General features: G+C 36.9%; 2 protein-coding genes across 2 annotated transcripts in view; one reads left to right on the top strand and one right to left on the bottom strand.

The window, feature by feature from the left end:
- Nucleotides 1–3,017: 3,017 nt before the first annotated feature.
- LOC106092292 (U4/U6 small nuclear ribonucleoprotein Prp4) lies at nucleotides 3,018–5,249 on the top strand. The gene is made up of 2 exons (XM_013259106.2): nucleotides 3,018–4,339; nucleotides 4,403–5,249. Exons 1-2 carry the CDS (start codon nucleotides 3,115–3,117, stop codon nucleotides 4,783–4,785), a joined length of 1,608 nt encoding a protein of 535 aa, XP_013114560.1. The 5' UTR covers nucleotides 3,018–3,114; the 3' UTR covers nucleotides 4,786–5,249.
- Nucleotides 5,250–8,066: 2,817 nt separating this feature from the next.
- LOC106092296 (solute carrier organic anion transporter family member 74D) overlaps nucleotides 8,067–26,625 on the bottom strand; it is a 112,694-nt gene continuing 94,135 nt past the window's right edge. Inside the window, exons 5-9 of the mRNA XM_059369601.1 lie at nucleotides 25,039–25,402; nucleotides 24,159–24,346; nucleotides 23,916–24,083; nucleotides 23,670–23,846; nucleotides 8,067–16,479 (exon numbers count right to left, since the gene is read on the bottom strand). Of these exons, the coding sequence (XP_059225584.1) occupies nucleotides 16,310–16,479; nucleotides 23,670–23,846; nucleotides 23,916–24,083; nucleotides 24,159–24,346; nucleotides 25,039–25,402 (1,067 nt within the window). The 3' untranslated portion in view covers nucleotides 8,067–16,309. The remainder of the gene's footprint in view (nucleotides 16,480–23,669; nucleotides 23,847–23,915; nucleotides 24,084–24,158; nucleotides 24,347–25,038; nucleotides 25,403–26,625) is intronic.

Here is a 26,625-nt window from a genome sequence, read left to right as displayed (position 1 = left end):
GAGTTATCGATTATTTGTGCAAAAAAGTCGAAAAGTCAAAGTCAACTTTTAGTGGCTAAAAAACTTGGGTTTCATACTCTGTTAGTCTTTTCCCATGACCGAACTATTGTCAAAATCCATAAAAAAAAATTAAAAGTAAAGAAAAATGAGTGAAAAAAAAAACAAACGCTCTATATACGCTTAGGACACAAATGCCGTGTTTTATTTTAGTACTGTATAGTGTAAACCACGATTAATCGTTTCTTATTATCTTCTATTGCATGTTATCGAAAACTTATCAGTGTAACTTTGCACTGATATTTCAACCAGAACAGAGTTGCACTTGATAGGGCTAGAACCCAGTATACACTGCTCTTTAAATCCGGATTTATGGCTCTCGTCAGCTGATTTTATAAAGGGAAAACAAATGATTGAGCCATTAAATCCGGATTTATTGAGTAGTGCAAACGTGGTTTAAAATAAAACACAGCAAATTAAAGCAATTAAAAACAATTAATCCTTGTGTAATATGAAGGCAAGATTGTGTTGGTATCAAAAGTTTCCTGTAATTATGTTTAAAAAAATACAGATATTTTGTTAATTTTTTACAACTATTCCAAAAGCAGAACAGAATTCCCATTCACAGCGAAAAAGCCTTTTAAATTATTGCCAAATCCGAAGGACTCTTTTCTTTGTCAGAACACAAACAAAAGTTAAACAACAGCACACAACAAAGACATCAGTATGGAAGCAGAGTTTATTCGACCCATTTTGTGAGCATTGTGCGAAATTTATCCTGACGAAGCGATATGTCGCTACTTTTTTGCTCACAGAACTCAGTACCACCTGAAGGGAATGTGTTAGCATTATATTCGTCACCATTTTTATACCCACCATCGAAGGATGGGGGTATATACATTTCGTCATTCCGTTTGTAACTCCTCGAAATATTCGTCTAAGACCCCACAATGTATATATATTCTTGATCGTCATGATATTTCAAGTCGATCTAGCCATGTCCTTCCGTCTGTTTGTCGAAAGCACGCTAACTTTAGAAGCTCTCCGCTTGAAATTTTGTACAAATACTTCTCATTAGTGTAGTTCGGTTGGGATTGTAAATGGGCGATATCGGTCCATGTTTTGATATAGCTGCCATATAAACCGATTTTGGGATTTTGACTTTTTGAGCCACTAGAGGACGCAATTCTTATACTTATTCGCTGAAATTTTGCATGAGGTGTTTTGTTATGATTTCCAACAACTGTGCCAATTATGGTTTAAATTGGTTTATAACCTGATATAGTTGTCATATAAACCGATCTGGGGTCTTGACTTCTTGAGTCTCTAGAGGGCGCAATTTCTATCCGATTTGTACAACGGCTTCTCTCACGACCTCCAACATACATGTCAAATATGGTCTGAATCGGTCTTTCGCCTGATACAGCTCCCATATAAACCGATCTCCCTATTTTACTTCTTGAGCCCCTAAAAGGCAAAATTCTTATTCGATTTGGCTGAAATTGTACACATAGACGTCTACTGTGGTCTTCAACATTAAATTCATTAAAAATTAGCACAATTCCTTTCTTTTATCCGTTGTTTGTCTAAAAAGAGATACCATGAAAGAACACGACAAATACGATCCATGGTGGAGGCTATATAAGATTCGGCCCGGCCGAACATAGCACGCTTTTTGACAGTTGTTCGTGTGAAAAGTCGAGATCAGTACTAGGCTTTAGAGCGGAATGCTGTCAAACTCCATATAAAAACGACGGCGAAACGTTGGCGGAAAAGCAGTATTCTGCTTATAGTGGGGAAAATAGCAAAAAATATTTTAGAGTGGCAACACTTAAAACTATGGCTGGCATCATTTTTGTTTGTTTTATTGATTCCAAATGTTCGTTTTTGCTTATTTATTTGTGAATAATTATATTAAATAGAGAAAGCAGTACAGACAAAAAGAAGTGTTTCGGTATAAGCTGGTATAAGCTGTCGCCAATGAAAAATAGTTGTGTAGAATACAAGTTGGCGACAAACATCGATTTTTAATTTTGGCCGAATTTTAATCATTTTTGGCTAAAAAAGTACATATGTGCAATGATGTATCGTTTTTATTTGCAAATAACTTTTTTATTTTCTGTTATATATTCATTCGCAGTTGCAAGAAAAAACTATTATGTCACCCTGTTGTGCAAAGAAAATTTCATTTTTCGGTAATTGTACCGGAAACGAAAATTTCGTTTAGGATATTTCAATGCATTCTTATGGTAACGAAAATTTCGCCAGAGGTGCATACTGCGCTACAGAAACAAAAATATTCGCTAGCTGTTAACTTTCGCTCGCGAAACAATTAAAAATTTCCGCGACTTTTCCGAAAGCTGAATACAATTTCAACCGTTAAGTTTGTGAGTACCAGTGTAAGGGTTGGTATTCTATTCTGCTTTCGGAATAGTCGCGGAAATCATAGATTGTTCCGCGAGCGGAATTTGACAGTTATGTGTTGTTTTTATTTTCATACCAAAATACGTTTTTTATCTGCACGTAAGGTTTCATTATATTTTTTTTAACGAAGATTAAACGAACCATTGAAACCAATAAAACAAAAATGATGTCGACAATGATGTCAAGCGTTGCCACTAAAAATTTTGTTTTGGCATTTTCCTTACTATAAACAGAGTACTACTTTTTCACCGAAAATTTCGGCTACAAACATATGTTGACATTCGTTTGGCCAATCTGCCACGCTTTTCTGGTAAAAAGTAAACATTTATTAAAACGGAGTGTTATTTTTTTAGCAAATCCATTTATGGCGCAAAAATTGGAAGAGGGGGGTTGGTTTTTGTTGTTTTGCTAATGACACATCTCTTAATTGTACCATGCCAGTTTATGAGAGTTTATTGAAGTTGACATTTCGATAGCTTGATTTCATAGTCGATTATTCGATTTTGAACTACTGAAAGTGGACTTTGATTTTTTCGAACAAAAATCGATTTGTCGATAATTGAATGTATGATCCCTTCTCTAGTTTGAACGTTTACTGGTTTATTTTCATCCACTTCCACACATTTTGGCTTCTCATTTGGTTCTAAATAAAAAGTTAGTTTTTGTTTTTATAATTTCGCGGAGTATTGTAATATGTCTGATGATGAAGACATTCAATATGTTAAACGGCAAAGAACTCTCTATTATGGTTCATTGGAGGAGACCGAACGAAAACGCTTGGCGGCAGCATCGTCCACTACCGGTGTAGCACCGCAAACATCGAGCGCATTGGAAGACATTGATTCGGATGAGGATTATGAAGATCCAAAGAAACACCAACAAATCGCTGCTTCAGCGCCCCCTCCTACAGCTGCCGCCCTAGCAAATAAAATAAACGATGACTACTTTGATTTGGAAACGGAGATATCCAAAGATAAAGTTGCTCTACTCGAAGAGTTTGAGCGGAAGAAACGTGCGCGCCAAATAAATGTATCAACGGATGATGCTGAAATTAAACGCAATTTGCGACAGTTAAACGAGCCCATTTGTTATTTCGGCGAAGGACCAGCAGAGCGTAGACGGCGACTTCGAGAATTATTGGCAAGTCTGGGTGAAAATGCGATAAAACAAAAACAGACAGAGGAGGAAGAGAGAAAGCAGTTGCAGAAGGAACAGGAGACAACTTGGTATCACGAAGGTCCAGAAACCTTGCGGGTGGCAAGACTTTGGATAGCACGCTATTCTCTACCCAGGGCCAAGGAACGTTTGGAGAAGGCTAGAGAGTCACTCGAAGTGCCAAGTGCTACAAGGGCCGGGCGAATGGTTGAGCTACAAAAGCGTTTGCAATCATTGGGCCCACATTGTAGCCAAGTGGGAGATACCCGACCATTAAGCGGGAGTGCCTTTAATGACGATTCCACACTTTTGGTTACATCATCTTGGTCTGGACTTTGCAAGTTATGGTCTGTGCCGGACTGTAAATTGGAACAAACACTGCGAGGTCATACCAGCTATGTGGGTGGTGTGGCTTTTCGTCCCGGCATCAAAAAAGACGAGGAGAACGTAGTCGCAATGGCCTCTGGAGGTCACGATGGTTCCGTTAAGCTTTGGGGATTTAACTCTGAAGAGTCAATAGCTGATATCACAGGACACATGCCTCATCGAGTCTCCAAAGTAGGTTTTCATCCCTCAGGACGATTTTTGGCCACAGCCTGTTATGACTCTTCTTGGCGTTTGTGGGATCTTGAACAAAAAACAGAAGTGCTGCATCAGGAGGGACATGCTAAGGCTGTGCATTGCCTGGCTTTTCAAGCAGAGGGTAGTGTAATAGTCACCGGAGGACTTGATGCCTTTGGCAGAGTTTGGGATTTGCGAACAGGTTAGTCAAACACTTGCTTTGTTTCTATATAAGAATGCGCTCATTTTTAACTTTTATTTACAGGTCGCTGCATAATGTTTCTCGAAGGTCATTTGGGTTCCATATTTGGTGTTGATTTTTCACCGAACGGCTTTCATATTGCCACTGGTTCTCAAGATAACACTTGCAAAATATGGGATCTAAGGCGGCGTCAGCCAGTCTATACCATACCAGCCCATCTAAATCTCATATCTGATGTAAAGTATCAGCGAGATGGTGGTAGTTTCCTAGCCACCTGCTCCTATGATTGTACCACTAAAATTTGGTCAAACAAAACCTGGCAACCCCTTAAGACATTACAAGGCCACGATGGAAAAGTGGTCTCTTTAGATATATCTTCGAATTCCAATTTCATTGTGACAACATCATTTGATCGAACATTCAAATTATGGTCACCCGACTGCTAGTACTAGTTTACATCAATGTTACGTCTGATTATCCCATTTCGTAATAACTGAAGTCTGAACATTGTTTTTATATATAGACTCATAATTTCCAGCAACATCATACTCTTTCCCGTTAAGCACCATCCACAAGAGAAAACTTTACAAACTAAGAGCTTAACTGACTTCCGGCCCTAATCAACAACAGCAATTTCTTCGTTTTATTGGTGCAGACGGCCGGTACACTCTAGCCGTCTCATTGTCTCTGTTAATGTTGAAATATATAATACCTATTACATTATTAAATTAATTTTGTTATATTGCAAATAATTCACAAAAATAGTAAAAACAAAAAAATACAAACAACAATCTGGCTCGTAAGACAAAAATTTATTATGTAAATCCAATGGAACACGAAAGTGTTTCGCTTGTAAAGTCATAATTTAAAAAAAAAAACAAAATAAACAAAATTTGTACCATAAACCAAATGATTTCACTCTTAATGTACGCAGCAAAAGCAAAGAAAACTTTGACGAAAATTTCTGTGCGAAATTCTGCTAATGGATTTGATTTTTTGAAAAATCATAAGATTTTGCCATACTTTGAAAAACTGAAATTTTAGAGAAAATTTTGTTCCGAAAGAAAAGTGTATTAGAAATTTCAAAGAAATGTCATTGAAACTTTGTATTAAAAAAAACATTGAAATTTTATTTTGTGTTTGTTTGTTTGTTCCGTATAGACTCAAAAACGGCTGAACCGGATGTGGGCGGTGCCTCCCCCTTACCCCAACAACGCCATCCAAAACCAAAAGTAGACCGAAAGGCAAAAAAGCGGTATAAAATCAAAGGTATTGGAGACTAGAAAACGCATATCGTATTAAAATTTGGGTCCCAGTACCCAGCGGGCCTCCCCGACCCAAAAACTTCTCTTAACAGATATATTCGACGTTTATGTCAATATGGGCCTCAAATGAAAAGTATTTGACAATAGATAACAAAAATGGCATAAAATATTAGACCCAATAAATGGGAGGTGGCTCCCCACCAAGTAGCCGACCATGTCTATATGGAACTCAAATGAAAGGTATTTAGGAGTAGATTACGAATATAACATTAAAACTTGTGTTCAAGTCTAGGTGGCAATTCCAAAAATCTTTCCAAAAATAAGTCAAATAGGTTGATTGACCCATTATGACAATATGTTTGGGGGTACGCCCTAAAGCTTCCCCTAAACTGTACTTCATTTCCGATTATGGCAATATGGAGCTCAAATCAACGGTATTTGGGGGTTAAGAACGAATTTGATATCCATTTTCAGGGGAAAGGTGCGGTGGTCGCCCCAGCCCCAAAATACCCTCCAAACATTGCATATTTACTGACCATGGCAATATAGGGCTAACATTAAATGGATTTGGGAGTGCAGCATGAATTTGATATCCATATTTGAGTCGAAATGTCTGAGTGCCATCTCCCCCCTAAAAATCACTGCTCATTACCCTAATTTTCAAAACCACCAGATCTCGGAGATTGTTGATGCGATTCGTTCGAAAATTTGTTTGCACTCTTACAAAACGAAACATGGTGTCTAATGTTGGGGTCGGGTGCCTCGGGGGGCCGTCCAAATCCCGCCAAATGGGTATATAGACCAACCTGACAATGTAAAGCTCAAACAAAAGGTGCTTAAAAGAAAAAAAAAAACGAATTTTAATATCCAATTGAAAAGCCATGTGTTTGGGGAACGTGCTAAGTTCGGCCGGGCCGAATCTTATATACGCTCCACCATGGGTCGCATTTAACGAGTTCTTTTCCCGGTAACTCTTTTTAGGCAAACAAAGGATAAAAGAAAATAATTGCTATGACATTAGAGGTATATCAAGTTATAGTCCAATTCGAAGACCATAGTAACAGTCATTATGTAAAATATCAGCCAATTCCAATAAAAATTGCGACTCTGTAATTGCATTCTTTCTTCTATCAGTTATCAGCTGTTACTTTTAGCTTGCTTTAGAAAAAAAGTGTAAAAAAAGTATATTTGATTAAAGTTCATTCTAAGTTTTATTAAAAATGCATTTAATTTCTTTTAAAAAATCCGCAATTACTTTTTGGGCAACCATATATCAGGTTATAGACCGATTTGGACCATACTTGGGGCAGTTATTTGAAATCATAAAGAAGCACCTCATTTAAATTTCAGCCAAATCGCATAAGAATTGCGCCCTCTAGAGGTTCAAGAAGTCAAGATTCAAGATAGGATAAAGGCAGCTGTATCAGGTTATGGACCGATTTGAACCATTTTTAGCATAGTTGTTGAAAGTCATAACAAAATACGCCTTGCAATATTTTAGCCATATCTGATAAGAATTGCGCCCTCTAGAGGCTCAAAAAGTCAAGACCCCAGATTGGTTTATATGACAGCTATATCAGGTTATTGACCGATTTGGAACATTCTTATGATAGTTGTTGGAAATCATAAGGGAACACCTCATGCAAAATTTCAGACAAATCAGATAAGAATTGCGCCCTCTAGTGGCTCAGGAAGTCAAGATTCAAGATCGGTTTATATGGCAGCTGCATCAAAACATGGACCGATATGGCCCATTTACAATCCCAACCGACCTACACCAATAAGAAGTATTTGTGCAAAATTTCAAACGGATATAAAGTTTTAATTTGTCAAGATTTTCCAAATAATTCCGCAAATTTTGCACATTTTACCTTCTATAGTAGAAGAACCGACTTGAGGTAAATTACAACTTCATTCGTCGAGTTTTCTGGTACTGAACACTAGCTGCTGTCATGAATCTTCATTAAAAGTAAATAAAAATGAAACCAATTTTATAATAATCTTTAAACAATATTTACATTTTTTTCTTACCTCTGTCTTTTTGATCCATTTTGCCGTTAGCTTTTATATTTTCATGTAACGGCTGCTCTTCATAAAACAGTTGACCTTTACAAAACATCTGTTCAAAGTTGCAAATTTCTGCTGGCAAAAAAAGACCCAATAGAAATTTACAGGTTCTCTATTTTCTAACTGTCAAAATTTGTTCTCTCTCGCGCTCTCTTCTGCTGGCAAATAAAGTACGCGGACGACTTCCAGTAAAAATGTGTGCAAATTTTCACAAATTTTTGAGTTCCCGAATACAGCTGGTATTATATTCTCTGATCACCTTTCTTGTTCCAAATACTGTTTCCAAATACTGTTACCATATTAAAAAAAAACTTTATTGTTTGATATATATTCATACATAAATGCATTTTTATTTCAAATGATACAAGATTTTAGTATTTTAATGTTGTTTTTGTTTTTCATTTTGCAGAGGTAATTGGCGTGTTTTGTTTTCAGTTAACAAAGAACACTTAAAACTATTTACATTTTCAAATGACATTTTACATTTAATGTTTCTTTCGTTTGTTATAACAAAACGAAGAGAAAAACACATCAATCACATGACATTGTTAAAAAAGAAATTTTTTAACAGTGTTTCATCTATAATTGTTTGTTTCGCTCTTAGTTTAAACCGATAGTTCGTTATAGGGTTTTATCATCATCATCATCATCACCATACATTTAGTTTGTTAACCTTGATCTGTATGTAGGTGGCGTGTTTGTGCCTATGGTGTGTGCCAATAAAATGTTGGCTATAGAAATGCATCATTCATGTCTGGACAGTTGAATTGTTTGTAACAGTTGTTTTTTTTAGTATTCTATTTGACTAATATGGAATTTCGTTTGGGTTTTCACTTCATTTTATTTTATTTGATTTTTGTCTTAAAACAAATACAAAAAAGGTGTATATATTAATAACTTAAATGTGTATTTAAATTGTAACTAAATAATAACTACCACAGATAGGTTGCAATTTCCTTTTTTTGTTTTTTTTTTTTTTTTTAACATAGAATGAATAACATACAGTGTGTGTAACATAGTCATTATCATCGTTTAGTGATGGGGTGATTAAACACTCATCAATTAAATAAAGTATAGCCGTTCTGTTATGTGATAGTCGATTGGGTCCTTGTTGGCGCAGGGCTGGCTGATGTCACTGCCATCTGCATATGAAGTTTGCAACACCCAAAACCCTAACGGTTGCTTGACACATCTTCACTTCAGTCGGTCATGATTTAACCTATATATGTATGTAGTAGTAATATGTATATTTCTTTTTGTATATAATTTCATTAAACTGAGATTTTTATGTTTGTTTTTGTTGCTTATTGTTAGGCATTTCTTCTTGTTTGTTTTTGCCATCTGTTTGTTCACATTAAATATGTTTTCCAAATATATTTTTCTTAAAACTATTGAACAGCAGTATCGTGTTTGTTAATATATGTATGTATGTATGTATGCATATGAATGTGGGTTTGTGTTTGCATTTACTTAGTACTTAAAGGAATTGTGTTTTTTTTTTGCATACATTTTGATTAGTTATGTTTTTCGATTTACTTGTTCTGTTACAACGATCACACAAAATCTTTGTTAGATACACTCAAAAGAAAATCTGTGTAAGCAGCAACATAGAAATTTGATTTTTTTTGTTTGTTTGTGAATGAGATGCTTTGAGCCTGGCATTAGGACGAAAATTGTCTACTAATTGATTGGGAAATGTGCCGCGTTCTATTGGGCGATATAAAAAACAAGTAAAAAGGCGTTAAGTTAGGCCGGACCGAACTTTGGATACCCACCATCTCGGGTATATATGTAAAACACCTTTCGTCAAATATCGTAGAAAAATGCATACCTTATGCCCCATAGCAGCTATATCGAAATATGTTCCGATTTGGACCAAATACTAATACGAACAATTCATTGTTCAATTGTGTATAACAAAATATTGGTCTTTTTAGTAGCTATATCTAAAAATAAACCGATCTGAACCATATACGACACGGGTGTCGAAAAGCCTAACATAAGTCATTGTGTCAAATTTCAGTGAAATCGGATTATAAATGCGCCTTTTATGGGGCTAAGACTTTAAATCAAGATATGGTCTCTATGGCAGCTATATGAAATTCTGAACCGATTTGGGCCAAGTTGCAGAAAAATGTCGAAGAGCCTAACACAACTCGCTGTCGCAAATTTCGGCGAAATCGGACAATAAATGCGCCTTTTAGGGGACCAAAACTTAAAATCGAGAGATCGGTCTGTATAACAGCTATCTCCAAATCTGGACCGACCTGAAAAATTTCAGTGAAATCGGATTATAAATGCGCCTTTTATGGGGCCAAGACTTCAAATCAAGAGATCGGTCTATATGGCAGCTATATCAAATTCTGGACGATTTGGGCCAAATTGAAGAAGAATGTCGAAGGGCCTAAAACAAATCACTGTTCAAAATTTCCGCGACATCGGATAATAAATGTGGCTTTTATGGGCCTAAGATCCTTAATCGAAGGACCGGTCTATATGGCAGCCATATCCAAATCTGGACCGATCAGGGCCAAATTGAAGAGGGATGTCGAGGGGCCTAACATAACTCACAGTCCTAAAGTTCAGCAAAATCAGATAATAAATGTGGCTTTTATGGGCTTAAGACCCTAAAACGGCGGATCGGTCTATATGGCAGCTATATTCTAATCTGAACCGATCAGGGCCAAATTGACGAAGTATATCGAAGGGCCTAACATAACTCACATTCCCAAATTTCAGCAAAATCGGATAATAAATGAGGCTTTTATGGGCCTAACCCTAAAACGGCTTATCGGTCTACATGACAGCTATATCCAAACCTGGATCGATCTGAGCCAAATTGAAGAAGAATGTCGAAGAGCCTAACACAACTCACTGTCTCAAATTTTGGCGACATCGGATAATAATTGTGGCTTTTATGGGCCTAAGATCCTTAATCTGCGGATCGGTCTATATGGCAGCTATATCCAAACCTGGACCGATCTGGGCCAAATTGACGAAGGATGTCGGAGGGCTTAACATAACTTACTGACCCAAATTTCAGTAAAATCGGATAATAAATGTGGCTTTTGTGGGCCTAAGATCCTAATTCGGCGAATCGGTCTATATGGGGGCTATATCAAAAGTTTTGGTTGTGTGTGTATTATAGTTAAGAACTATAGCACACAAAAACAACGAAAAATGGCGAGAACTAGTAACATACTCAAAATCAGAGTTGCACTAATCACTGATTTTGACAGATTATGTACTCACTATTTTGTTGTTGGGCAACTGCCACTACCTGTAAATGAATATATCTTGGTTGACACATAGTGCACTTCGAGAGAAAAAATTGTAGTCGGCTGTTTACGATACACTCCTTGGGAATTATGCCATGATTCCAACACAAATTAACCCGGGTAGTGTACAGCAAATAGCTGAGTACAATTTTTTCCCTCGAAGCGCACTATCTGTCAACGAGTTTTGGTTGTGTGTGTGCATTATTATTAAGAACCATAACACACCCAAACAACGAAAAATGGTGCCTACTAGTAACATACTTAAAATCCGAGTTGCACTTATCACTGATTTTGACAGATAGTGCTCTCAATTTTTTGTTGTTTGGCAACTGCCCCTACCGGTAAATGAATATACCATGGTTGATTCACTTTTAAGCTGGGTATGCACCTGTGGCGAAACTTTCGGTTGCAGCCATAGCGGATTTAATAAAATGGTCTCACGCGAACTGCTGTTAACCGCCGGCAAAAGTTTGACGGCATTAAGATGTTAGATTTTTCTTAGCATTCTCTTTGTTGTTATCTTCTTTTTCGCATATTCTCTGCTCATGTACGCACACGTATACACACACGTAGACAAATTTCTTTGTGTGTGTTGGGAAAACGTCGATCAGCTTGATGATAAGATGGCAGATTGCACCTTATGATTTGTGGTTGTTGTTGAAATGAGACCATCCGTACTTGTTTCGCCATGGGTTGCCGCCAAGACATTAATGTCGCCACTGAAAAATAGTTCTCTAGAATACAAGACAGCGACAAACATCAATTTATAAATTTAGCTTTATCATATCGAAAATTATAGGCACCCAGTATTTGTACAAGAGCCGGTGCTGCTCAGCCTCTCATTGAGATTCTCCTCTCGATACCGCTGATTGTCCGCAACTGCCGTTGCAGTCTATACTGCAGTATAGATGGTAGCTCGCAGCTAATCTTTTTGCGACAGCAATAAACACCACGCAGATCGGATTTCAATGTTCCAGCCACTTTTGTTGGTAAAGCCTCTGGAGCTAACTGGAGTTTTGAACATTTTTATACCCTACACCACCACTGTGGTACAGGGTATTATAAATTTGTGTATTTGTTTGCAACGCTAAGAAGGCGAAGAGCTAGACCCAATGATAAATATACCGATCGACTCAGAATCACTTTATGATTCGGTTAAGCCATTTCCGTCTGTCCGTCCATCCGTCTGTGAGTCCATGTATTGTTGTTATCAAAGTGCAGGTCGTATTTGTTATCCAATCATCATGAAATTTTGCATATATCACTTTTTTGGCCCAAGGACAAACGCCATTGGTTTTGGTAAAAATCGGTTCAGATTTGATATAGCTCCCCTATATATGTAACACCCGATTTGCACTTAAATGGCCGTAGTAGCTAAAATTTTCAACCGATCTGCACAAAATTTGGCATGAACTGTTTTCTTGTTGATTTTAAAATATTTGCAAAATTTTATCAAAATCGGTTCAGATTTAGATATAGCTCCCATATATATGTATCACCCGATTTGCACTAAAAAGGCCGTAGTAGGTACAATTTTCAACCGATATGCACAAAATTTGGCACGGATTGTTTTGTTACTGATCTTAACATATCTGCTCAATTTCACCAAAATAGGTTCAGATTAAGATATAGCTCCCATATAGATGTATCGCCCGATTTGCATTTAAATGGCCGTAGTAGCTACAATTTTTAACCGATCCGCACAAAATTTGGCACGGACAGTTTTGTTGCTGATCTTAATATACCTACAAGATTTCATCAAAATCGGTTCAGATTTAGATAAAGATGTAGCTCCCATATATATGTATCGCCCTATTTGGCATGAATTGTTTTGTTACTGATCATAACATACTGGCAAGATTTCACCAAAATCGGTTCTTTCTTTCTTCTTTCCTATTGCCCTGATTGATCGAAGCAAATTCGATTTGATTTTCTTCGCCCTGTTTACAAATTTTGACGTATCAAAAAAGATGGTTTGTTGTAGCAATTCGCCGATGCGACTACCTTACAAATATGCCTTGATTTTACTGTTGCACACATTTCTAGCTTTGAGTGTTCTTATAAACAACGTTTATATATTGTATTTGTATAATTTTCTTATAGTTCTTATTTTGTTCCTTTATTATTTCTATTATTACGCTAAGGAGATATAAATTAAATTGCACATAGTTTACATATGCACGTCGACGACTAAGCATTAAAACACATTTCAAAGTTTTAAAAATTAAATTTAAAGACATGTACGCACATAATCTTAACAAAATGTTCCTTATAATAATGTAATATAAATGTAAGAAGTTTTTTTATATATAAGGAGTTATAAAAATGTATAAAATCTATAAAGTAAAAACAAATTTAAAAAAAATGTTAAGGGAATTTTTTCTACCATTTCCACCTTGAGTCCTTGTATTCAGGTTTGATCGTGGTGAAAAATCGTTTTCCCCACAGTCATTTCAAGAGCTGATTTGTTAGGGTCTTGGTAAGCTGGGTCCTGGGGAATGTTAACATCGGTTATTTCGATTGAGCAAGTTATACAAAGCAATGGGTTTGTAATTGTGGTTCTGTGGCTCCCTTACACTGTTTAAGATGTCTCTTTTTTTTTTGTTTAAACAAGAAAATGTAATGAATTTTTCTAGAATAGTAGTGAGTCTCGACCATGATGACGACAAGGTGTACAACAATTTTTTGTAGTGAAGCTATAAAAATTGTATATGTGCCAGTATATGTCGCCAGTGCTAGTCTGGGAATGACTACTGCTGGAAAATTAATATTTTTTTTTAATCCACATATTATAACTTTGGATAGTCTGTGTTAATAAAACCAAAACACGTGTATCAATATTCTAAATGGACTTGCAAAAATAGTCCATACACATTTTTAATATTTTTAGTAGAAATTTTAAAATTTTTCTTATGAGATTCTGTTTCAATTCGAAGAATTTGATTTGAAATTGCATTCGAATGTTTAAAAAAAAAAAACAAGTAAAAAGACATTAAGTTCGGCCGGGCCGTACTTTGGATACCCACCACCTCGGGTATATATGAAAACCCCCTTTCGGCACAATCCGGTAAAAATTGCATAACTTATGCACCCAAATTCGACACGGATATTGAGTGGGCTAATAAATACAAGTCACTGTTGAATTTTGTATTTCAAATTTCAACAAAATCGGGTAATAAATAAAGCTTTTATGAGCTTCAGACCCTTAACCCGGCATATCAGTCTATATGACAGCTATATCTAAAAACCGTCTGATCTTCACCATATTTGGTTCGGATAGCGGATGGCGTAAAACTACTCAATGTCTCAAATTTCAGCGAAATCGGTTAACAAATAAAGCTTTTATGGGCTTTAGACCCTTTATCTGGAGATCGGTCTATAAGGCAGCTATACCCAAATATAGTCCGATCCGAACCATATTTGGAACGGGTGTCGGGAGACCTAAAACTACCCACTGATTCAAATTTCAGCGAAATCGGGTAATAAATAGAGCTTTTAGGGGCTTCAGACCCTTTATCGGCAGATCGGCCTATATGACAGCTATATCTAAATATAGTCCGATCTGTACCATATTAAGGTCCTATGTTAGAAGGCGTAAAACTACCCACTGTTTAACATTTCAGCGAAATCGGATAAAAAATAAAGCTTTTATGGGCTTCAGACCCTTAATCGGCAGATCGGTCTATATTGCAGATATATCTAAATATAGTCCGATCTGTACCATATTAAGGTCCTATGTTAGAAGGCGTAAAACTACCAACTGTTTATTATTTCAGCGAAATCGGTTAAAAAATAAAGCTTTTATGGGCTTCAGACCCTTAATCGGCAGATCGGTCTATATTGCAGATATATCTAAATATAGTCCGATCTGAACCATACTTAGGTCCTATGTTAGGAGGCGTAAAACTACTCAATGTTTCAAATTTCAGCGAAATCGGCAAAAAAATAAAGCTTTTATGGGCTTTAGACCCTTTATCTGGAGATCGGTCTGTATGGCAGCTATATCCTTATATGGTCTGTTTTGATCCATATTTTGGTCAGACATCAGGAGGCTTACGATAACCTTCTGTTTCAAATTTCAGCGAAATCGGGTAATACATAAAGCTTTTATAAGAATAATAAGAATAATTTTTTATAAAAAATAAAGCTTTTATGGGCTTCAGACCCTTTATTGGCAGATCGGTATGTATAGCAGCTGAATAAATGTAGTCCGATATGGACCATATATGGGTCAGATATCGCAAGTCCTAAAGCTACTCACTTTTTCGAATTTCAGCGAAGTCGGATGAAAAACAAAGCATTTATGGGCATTAGACCCTTTATCGGAAAATCGGTCTATATAGCAGCTATATCCAAATATGGTCCAATTTGGCCCGTTCAAGAACTTCACCAGCGTGCATCAAAAAGACGTATCTGTGCCAAAATTTCAGCTCAATATCTCAATTTTTGAAGGCTGTGGAGTGATTACAACAGACGAACGTACAGAGGGATAGATGGACAGACGTACGGACATCTTTAAATCGTCTTAGAATTTGACGACGATCCGAAATATATATACTTTGTGGGGTCGGAAACTGATATTTTGATGTTGTGTTCCTACGGTGATGGGTATAAAAACAGTTTAAATTGCATTGCATAATTTGAAATGAATTAGAACTCAGTTTAAAATAAAATTTAAATTCAATTTGAATTAAAATTTTATAAAATTGTCAATTAATTTGAATTCTATATGCATTCAAGTTATCTATGAATTTCGAATACAAATATTTTCTACTGTAATTTTGAATTTCAATTTGAGATCTCTTTTGGCCTTGAGGAGGTGTTAACAAAATTTTGTAGAAAGACATTTTCTATTGCAAACCGACAGAACCAATAAACTTTTTTCTTTCGAAATCGGCGATAAGTTGCAAAAGAACAACAATAAAAAAAGAAAAAAAAGGTGAACTGTACATTTAGGTTTAGGCTTAAGGGACATTCTTCCTTTCATATGCCGGTCTCTTAACAACTAACATACTTTACACAAAAAATACACTAAACAAAAAAAAAGAGTTTGAAAGAAAAGTTGCATAGTTTATGTTGCATGGGGATTACTCCCCAAGTATTCCTAATTAAAAAATTAAATGCTAAAACAAGGGATTCACTAGTACATATTGACATAAATATTTGTGTGGGGATGTGTTTGTGTGTGTACAGAAAGTGCACATACAGAATCCCTGCCTGATGTGTAAAACAACAAAAATAAATCATAATTAATATCGGAGTATGTGTATTGAGTGTGAGTTTGCATGGGGGCGTGTATTCATGTATGGTTGTGTGTGTGTGTGTGAGTGAGTTTATAACAAAATGCGTGGGGTTTTGATTTAAACTCGAGTATCTGGCGATACTGCGGCGGCCTTTTTGTAGTCAGTCTCAGAGGATTTCGCATCATCGTCTTTTTTGTTCTCTTCAGGCGCAATATCAATGCGATGGGCTTTGCTCCAAACCACCAGATCCATAATGAAGGCCAAAAACATAATGCCCGCTGTAATGCCTAGAAGAAACAAAAGGAATTTCAGTTTAAAAAAATGGTTTAATAAAGTCTGATAGAAAAATTTATCTAAAATAAAAAACAAATAAACAAGTAAGCGCGTGCCAAGTTCGGCTGGGCCGAATCTTATATACCCCTCACCATGGATCGCATTTGTCGAGTTTTTTGAGCGGTATCTCTTTTTATGCAAACAAAGAATAGTGGGAAAGAATTGTTATGCTATTGGAGATATATCAAAATATATTCCGATGAATTGAATGTTGAAGACCATAGTAGAAGTCATTGGGTAATATTTCAGTCCATTCGGATTAGAATTGCGCCTTGTAGGGGCTCAAGAAGCATATTCGGGAGATCGGTTTACATCGGAGCTGTATCAGTCTATAGATCGATTAAGACCATTATGGACACATATGTTGAAGGCCGTTGTAAAAAACTTCAGCCAAATCGGATAAGAATTGCGCCCTCTAGAGGCTTTAGAAGTCCCAGTTCGGTTTATATGGCAGCTATATCAAGTTATGTATCGATTGGAGCCATATTTATCGCAGTTGTTGGAAGTCATAATGAAGCACTTCATGCAAAAGTTCACCCAAATCGGATAAGAATTGCGCCCTCTAGTGGTTCAAGAAGTCAACATCCAAGCTCGGTTTATATGGCAGCTATATCAGGTTATAGACCGATTTGATCCATATTTGGCACAATTGTTGGAAGTAATAACAAACAACTTCATGCTAAATTTCAGCCAAATCGGATAATAACTGCGCTCTCTAGTGGTTCAAGAAGTCAAGATCCAAGATCGGTTTATATGGCAGCTATATCAGGTTATAGATCGATTTGCACCATATTTGGCACAGTTGTTGGAAGTCATAACCAACAACGTGATGCTACATTTCAGCCAAATCGGATGAAAATTGCGCCCTCTATTGGCTCAAAAAGTCAAGATCCAAGATTGGTATATATGGCAACTATGTCAAGTTATGGACCGAATTCAAAAATACTTAGCAAAGTTGTTGGAAGTCATAGCAAAACACTTCATGCTAAATTTCAGCCAAATCGGATGAAAATTGCGCCCTCTATTGGCTCAAGAAGTCAAGACGCAAGATAGGTTTATCAGGTAGCAATATCAGGTTATGAACCGATTTGAACCATACTTAGCACAGTTGTTGGATGTGATACGAAAACACTACGTGTAAAATCTCAGCCAAAAAGGATAAGAATTGCGCCCTCCAGTGGTTCAAGAAGTCAAGATCCAAGATCGGTTTATATGGCAGCTATATCAAAACATGGACCCATTTGGCCCATTTACAATCCCAACCGACCTACACTAATAAGAAGTATTTGTGCAAAGTTTCAGGCTGCTCTATGGGGCCTTAGCTGCATATTTCGAGGTATTACAAACGTAATGGCGAAATTAGTATACCCCCCATCCTATGGTAAAGGGTACAATAAACTAAATGGAGGCCACCGTAGCAGCAGAGGTTAGCATGTCCGCTTATAACGCTACATGCCTGGTTTAGAATCCTGGCGAAAACATCAGAAAACCCAGTAAGGAAAGGCAAAAGTCGGGCGAAGCCGACTATATAATACCCTACACCTACCCTACAATTATAAATTCGAGCAACAGATATTTATATATGAGAGCTATATCTAATTTGGAACCGAAATTTTTGGACAGATCGTTTGAAAATTGTTGTTACTGCGGCCATTGAAGTGCAAATCGGGTGATTCATATATAAGGGAGCTATATGCAAATTTGAACCGATATTGATGAAAACTTGCAGATGTGTTAGGATCAGCAATAAAACAATCCCTGCCAAATTTTGTGTAGATCGGTTGAAAATTGTAGTTACTACGGCTGTTAAAATGCAAATCGGGTGATTCATATATAAGGGAGCTATATGCAAATCTGAACCGATATTGATGAAATCTTGCAGATGTGTAAGGATTAGTAACATAACAATCCGTACCAAATGTTGTGCAGATCCTTTGAAAATTGTAGTTACTACAGCCGTTTCAGTGCAAATCGGGCGATATATATTGGGTTGCCCAAAAAGTAATTGCGGATTTTTCATATAGTCGGCGTTGACAAATTTTTTCACAGCTTGTGACTCTGTAATTGCATTCTTTCTTCTGTCAGTTATCAGCTGTTACTTTTAGCTTTCTTTAGAAAAAAACTGTAAAAAAAGTATATTTGATTGAAGTTCATTCTAAGTATTATTAAAAATGCATTTACTTTCTTTTAAAAAATCCGCAATTACTTTTTGGGCAACCCAAATTATATGAGAGCTATATCTAAATCTGAACCGATATTGATGAAATCTCGCAGATATGTTAGCATCGGCAGAAATACAATCCGTGTCAAATTTTGTGCTAATCGGTTGAAAATTGTAGTTACTACGGCCATTTAAGTGCAAATCGGTTGATTCATATATAAGGGAGCTATATCCAAATCTAAACCGATATTGATGAAATCTGCAGATATGTTAGGATCGGCAGATCGGTTGAAAATTTTAGTCGCTACGGCCATTTCAGTGCAAATCGGGCAATACATATATATGAGAGCTATATCGAAATCTGAACGGATTTTTAGAAAAATCAATAGCTTTCGTCCTTGAGCCAAAAATGGCATGAGCAAAATTTTGTGACGATCGGACAACAAATACGACCTGTTACTTGATTTCAAGAATACATGGACTAACAGACGGACATGGCTACATCGAATCAGAAAGAGATTCTGAGTCGATCGGTATCCTTATCGATGGGTCTAACAATTCTAGACTAGAGTCTTACGGTCAGATCGGTCTATATGGCAGCTATATCCAAATATAGTCCAATTTGGCGCGTTCAAAAACTTAACCTGCGTGTAGTAAAAAGATGAATCTGTGCCAAATTTCAGCTCAATATCTCAAGTTTTGAAGGCTGTAGCGTGATTACAACAAACGGAGGGATGGACGGATAGGCACACCGAGATCATTATATCGCGCAGTGGATCAAACGGTAAAAAATTGGAAATAAATCTACAACTTTTTATCCATTGATTATGGCGGTACATAATGGTTTAGACATTTGTAGTCAAAGTCAATGTTGAGTTTTTTTCCAATCCATATTCACAATTTGGGGACCCCAGTGGGTCCAGAGGCTGATGAAATAAGGGCCCAATGCAGTAAAGCCCCAAACGGAAAATGAAATAAAACCCCGAAAAATGGGTCTTTATTTCATAAGGAAATACAACCCCAAATGTAAAAATGAAAAAAGGCCGCAACGAAATGTAAAAAACATCCCAAACTAAAATGAAATAAGACCCAAAAATTTGGAGCATTATTTCATATGACATAAAGTCCCAAATTTAAAGTGCAATAATGCCCCAATAAGTAGGCGATTAACCAATGCCCCCGGGAAATCCTTCCAAATGTGGTGCTCTACGTTTTATTTAAAATTTTTGTAAAACAAAATAAAGCCCCAAAAATAAGTTTTGGGGCTTTGTGTCATTTTCAAATTTGGGGGACTTAATTCATACGAAATTAAGCCCCAATTTTTAAAATGAAAAAAAAGGTCGTATTAAACGAAATAAAGACCCAATTATCGTTGTTTTTGTTTCATGTATAAAAGTTTGGGGTCTAATTTTATTTTCCATTTAGGTCTTTATTGCATTGGGGCCTTATTTCACACCGCCGGGGCTGATTCATGGGTCTTGAAAGTTGGTCATCTCGTGGATGCCAAATTTTGAATTGCTTGGCAAACAGTCAAGCCCACAGTTAGAGCTTTTCAAAACATATTTTTTCGTTGGAAAATCGAAAATCGGTTGGTTTTCTTATATCCCTGTCTTTTTTAATTTTTTTTTTTCAAAAAAATGCTGGAGAGGATTATGGGCAGTGTTTCTGGAAGGCATCCAAGAATTCCTCCAGATACTACCATACCTTGTTGGAAAGCCCACAGTTAGGGCTTTCCAATACATATTTTCATTCTGTCCAGTATTTTTTCGAAAAAAAATGTAAAAAAGACAGAAATATGAAATGCCAACCGTTCGATTTTCCAATAAAAATTGTTTTGAAACGCTTTGAGGGCTTTCCAACAAGGTATGGTAGTACCTGGAGGAGTTCTTGGATGGCCTCCAGGAGCACTGCCCATAATCCTGTCCCGATTATTTTTTTTTTAATTTGTCATTTTCTCCATACCTCGCTTATAAATGTTTTATTTGGTGGTTTGGGTTCAAAGCATACATATCAAACTCCAGATTGTGGTATGTTTTTTTATACCCACGACCATAGGATGGGGGTATACTAATCTAGTCATTCCGTTTGTAACACCTGGAAATATATATTTTTGATCGTCTCGTCGTTCTGAATCGATCTAGCCCTGTCCGTCCATCCGTCTGTGGAATTCACGATAGGGGTCGAACGCGAAAAGCTAGCCGCTTGAAATTTTGCATAGATACTTAATATCAATGTAGACCGTCGGGGATTGCAAATGGGCCATATCGGTTCAGATTTAGATATAGCTTCCATATAAACCGATCTTCCGATTTGATTTCTTGAGCCCCTGGAAGCCGCAATTTTTATCCGATTTGGCTAACGACTGTGTCAAAAACGGTCAAAATCGGTCTATCACTTGATATAGCTCCCATATAAACCGATCTCCCGATTTTACTTCTTGAGGCCCTGGAAGCCGCAATTTTTGTCCTATTTGGCTGAATTATAGCGTTCAGTTATGACTTTCAACGGCTGTGCTAAGTACGGTCAATAACTTGATATAGCTCCCATATAAACCGATCTCCCGATTTGACTTCTTGAGCCCCTGGAAGCCACAATTTTTGTCCGATTTGGCTGAAATGTTGCATGTAGTATTCTGTTATGACTTCCAACAACTGCGTTAAGTACTGTCCAAATCGGTCAAGAACCTGATATAACTCCTATATAAACCGATCTTCCGATTTCACTTCTTGAGCCCTTACAAGCCGCAATTTTTGTCCAATTTGGCTGAAATTTTGCATGAAGTGTTCAGTTATATCTTCCAACAACTATGAATCGGTCAATAAGCTGATATAGCTCCCATATAAACCGATCTCCCGATTTGACAATTTTTGTCTGATTTGGCTGAAGTGTTATATTCAGTTATGACTTTCAACAGCATTGCTAAGTACGGTCCGAATCGGTCAAAAAGCGGATATAGCTCCCATATAAACCGATTTCCCGCTTTGTTTTCTTGAGCCCCTGGAAGCCACAATTTTTATCCGATTTGGCTGAAATTTTGCACAAAGTGTTCTGTTATGACTTTCAACAACTGTGGCAAGTACGACCAAAATTAGTCTTTAACCTGATATAGCTCCCATGTAAACCGGTCTCTCGATCATCCTTGTTCGGTTCCTAGAAGCTTTAATTTTTGCTGGTTTGACAGAAGTTTGGTGTGTAGAATTAAATTATGCCCTACAACTTATTTTATATAAATTTTTAGCAGAATCCATGGTGGCGAGTTCCCAAGATTCGGCCTGGCAGAACTTAGCACGCTTTTACTTGTTTTTGTTTCTTTTTACCAGTCTTTGCAAAAATCTATAAAATTTAATACATTTCTATATTTTTTGGTTATGTAAAGTATTAACAGAGCTCTGCTAACCTCAAAGATGAAATCTGTTAATTGTTCTGTTACTCTCTCTCGCACTCTGTTAACAAAGCGGTTTGTGTCTCTGCTAGTTGTATTTGGAGTTTATCTGCACGCACATATATCATGTTTGGAAGAAAAGAGGTATGTGGAAGATTTCGTGATGATTGATTAATAAATGCAATCTTCACCTTGATTACAAAAAAACGACAGACGGGCAAACGGTACAAAAAAGGAAAAGCGGACAGACGGACATGTTTAAGCCAAATCAAGAAGAAGTTCTGTGTCAAATTGTACATTTTATCATGGCCACAATAGTGGTACAGAGTACAGTTGATGTTTCAATTATAAGTTCCATATTAATATGCACTCGGCTTACGTATTTGAAGCTAGGACCTGAAATTCTCAACTGGTTTCGTAAGAAAGATAAACATACAACTTTGGACATAGTATCGGTACGGGTTATCATTCTATCGTCATAATGTTGCCTATTTGTAAAACAATTTCTCCTTTATAGCGTGGAACGTAGAGCTGGGAAAATATCGAAGGCACTATCGATGTTTTATTTTTTGTCTGAACAATTTCTCCTTTATAGGGTGGGACGTAGAGCTGGGAAAATTTCGATGTTTTATTTTTTTTCTGAATATCGATTGACATTTATACCCTACACCACAGGATGGAGTTTAACAAACTTCGTCATTGCGTTTGTACCACAACGAAATATTGATCTGATACTCTACAAAGTATTGGGTTGCCCAAAAAGTAATTGCGGATTTTTTAAAAGAAAGTAAATGCATTTTTAATAAAACTTAGAATGAACTTTAATCAAATATACTTTTTCACACTTTTTTTCTAAAGCAAGCTAAAAGTAACAGCTGATAACTGACAGAAGAAAGAATGCAATTACAGAGTCACAAGCTGTGAAAAAATTTGTCAACGCCAACTATATGAAAAATCCGCAATTACTTTTTGGGCAACCTAATATAAATATATATTCTTGATTGTCTTGACATTCCAAGTCGATTTAGCCATGTCCGTCCGTCCGTATGTCTGTCTGACTGTCGAAAGCACGCTAACTTTGGAAGGAGTAAAGCTAGGAGTTTGAAATTTTGCACAAATACTTCCTATAAGTATAGGTCGGCTGTGATTGTAAATGGACCATATCGGTCCATGTTTTGTTATAGCTCCCATATAATCCAAACTTGGTTTTTGACTTCTTGCGCCTATAGAGGGCGCTCAAAGTTAGGAATTTCTGATAAAAAATGTTTTTGTTCCACAGTTCTATGCAAATGACGATGTTTAACCCAAAATGATAAAACTTATAATAAATCTCTTCAATAAAGATTAGTTTGGAAAATAATCTTATCTTTTTTACAAATCTGCACAGGTCATTAGCCTTAATATTATATATAAAACACGTCGTCTAACTATTTCATGAAGATAAATCTGGTGATCATCTTGTCTGTCAAGTTCTTATCAGAACTATAATCACAATTCTCATACATACATATTTAACGTTGTAAAAATCTCATGAAAATAGACCATCGTTAAACATTGTTAAGGATATCTTAGGTTAGGGCTTCACTATTTTTATGACTTACCTAAAAAGTAATGCCTAAAGGTATCGGCATCATAAAGTGAGCAGGCTCCATGTTTACCGCATACAGATTTCCATATGAGACATGCAGAGTCCACAACGGCTCCATAGATAATGGGGCAAGGAACATTACCGAACAGACCAATGGCCGATTGTATAACACCCATGGCCATGGCTTTATCTGAAACAAACAAAACAAGGAGAGATTTAAAAAAAAATTAATGTTTTTATATGAAATTGAAAGTTTTACCTTTAGGATGCGTGCAACGCATTACCAGCAGCATACTGCCCACCTCGCATGTGGAGTGCATGAAAACGCAAAGAGCAAAAATAATAATGAAAATAATAAAATTTTTGCAATTGCTATCACAATAACCACTGGAAGCCTCATAGGCTGTGTTGCCAAATGACTGGAATTCTGCGAAATGAAGGGGAACAAATGATAAAAATTAGAGTTTTTTTTATGCAAAGGATGATTAAAGTCTTGACTTACCATCTGGAATGCAGGAACAATTTGAATATACCGTATGATTATCACTGCCATATTTGCCAGCGGTTGAGCAGCCAGCATGACAAGCTGAGATATAAATCTTGCCATCAATGCCGCATATGGGAGCAAATTGTTCCTTGTCACAAGAGCAGAGTTGCACCGAATCGCAGGCGGGCTCAATGGAGGCAGGTCTATTAGAGAGAGAGAGAGAGAGAGAGAGAGAATAAAGTTTTAAAATGTCACTTATTGCCAAAACCACCAACACTTTAGGTCTGTTCGCGTATTTTTCCCGTAAAAATTTGCAGGAGAGTAAGAACAGGCTTAACTCTCTTTTGCTATTTATTGGAATGATGAAACAGCTGGTTCTCATAAAACAGCTGTTTCTTCAGTAGAAATTTGTAGGCTGTCAAAATGTTGCTGGCTCTCACGCACTCTCCCGCGCTCTTCTGCTGGCAAATAAAAGTGGAGTTGCATACTACGCGCGTGCATTAAAAATGCAACTCTGCCAACAAATCCCACAAAAGCAAAGCGCAAAAGTTAAAAAATTTTTACTTTGACGACTAAAAACACTACTTCACGCATGGCAACATTGAATGATGCTCCAAACTAATCGTTAAAATCGTTGAAAATTCTTTAGCTTTTGCGCGTCGCTTTTTGGGATTTGTTTGCAGAGTTGCATTTTTAATGTGTTCTCATAGTATGTCACTCCCCCTTTGAAGTGCGTGAACTCTCTTTTTATGTCACTCGATTCGCTCGCTATTTCATTAAAATCAGCTGAGCTTATAAAGAAAAAAAAAAACAGCTGATAACGAAGAATTGGCGAGCGAATGGAAGGAAAGTTAATCGTTTTGGTAGTTCATCAAAGATATCTCTCTATACTTACGCCAGACTAGATGTCGACTTATATCCCGCAAAATCATTCATATTACAACCAATGAACATTAGAATGACCATGCCGGCTGAATATACCAAAGCCGTTAAAGCTATCCATGCAGCTACAGCCCTTGCTGTGGGCTTGAGTTTCAAGATAACCAAACCCGATATAACAATGCCAATGCCCATGACCAAAATGCCACAGAAGGCTGCAATCATATTGGCATCATATGGTGCCAAGCGAAATTGTGTCTCCAAATATTTGGGCAAGAATGTGTACAAGCCAGCAATGGGCAACAAATGAAAGACGCACGATGCTGTGCGGAACATTAAAATGTCATTGCTCAGTTGTCGTTTAACGGTCTTGGGGAAATCTGAAAGGAAAATCCAAGGAAAATTATATTAGGGGGAAATTATATTAAACATTTTAGAAAAATAAATAATTAAACAAGTAAAAGCGTGCTAAGTTCGGCCGGGCCGAATCTAATATACCCTACACCATGGATCGAATTTGTCAAGATCTTTGAATGACATTTTCAAATAGAAAAACACCACCTCGAAAATTTCAGGCAAATCGAGTAATAATTGTGCCCTCCAGAGTCTCAAAAAGTCAAACTGGGAGATCGGTTAACATGGCAGCTATATCAGGTTATACACCGATTTAGACAATACTTGGAATGGATGCAAAATGTCATCCAAATTCGATAAGAATTGCGGCCTCTAGAAGAACAAGAAGTCTAATCGGGAGATCGGTTTATATGGCAGCTATATCAGGATATGGACTGATTTAGACTATACTTGACACAGTTGTTGGAAGTTAAAACAAAAAACTTCACGCAAAATTTCGGCCAAATGGGATAAGAATTGCGCCCTCGAAAAGCTCAAGAAGTCGAGACCCAAGATCGGTTCATATGGCAGGTATATCAGGTTACCGATTTTGACCATACTTAGCACAGTTATTGGAAGTCATAACAGGAAGTCACGTCATGTGAAATGTCAGTCAAATCAGATAGGAATTGCGCTCTCTAGAGGCTCAAGAAGTCAAGATCCAAGATCGGTTTTTATGGCAGCTATATCAGGTTATGTACCGATTTGCGCCATATGCAGCACAGTTGTTGGAAGTAATACCAAAACTCCACGTGCAAAATTACATACAAATCGGATAAGAATTGCGCTCTATAAAAGCTGAAGAAGTCAAGACCCCGGATCGGCTTATATGGCAGCTATATCAAGATATGTACCAATTTGAACCATACTTAGCACAGTTGTTGTAAGCGATATCAAAACACCTCATGCAAAATTTCAGCCAAATCGGATGAGAATTGCGCCCCCTAACGGCTCAAGAAGTCAAGATCCAAGATCGATTTATATGGCAGCTATATTGGGTTATGAACCCATTTAGACCATACTTCGCACAGTTGTTGGAATTCAGAACAAAATTCTTCGTGCAAAATTTCCGCCTAATAGGATAAGAATTGCGCCCTCTAGAGGCTCAAGAAGTCAAGACCCAAGATCGGTTTATATGGCAGCTATATCAGGTTATGAACCGAATTGAATAATATTACTTAGCACAGTTGTTGGAAGTAATAGCAAAACA

Source organism: Stomoxys calcitrans, chromosome 1, assembly GCF_963082655.1.
Source record: "Stomoxys calcitrans chromosome 1, idStoCalc2.1, whole genome shotgun sequence".
In the NCBI taxonomy this organism is placed as follows: domain Eukaryota; kingdom Metazoa; phylum Arthropoda; class Insecta; order Diptera; family Muscidae; genus Stomoxys; species Stomoxys calcitrans.
Note: the sequence above shows the minus strand (reverse complement) of the source record. Positions and strands in the feature narration are given on the sequence as shown.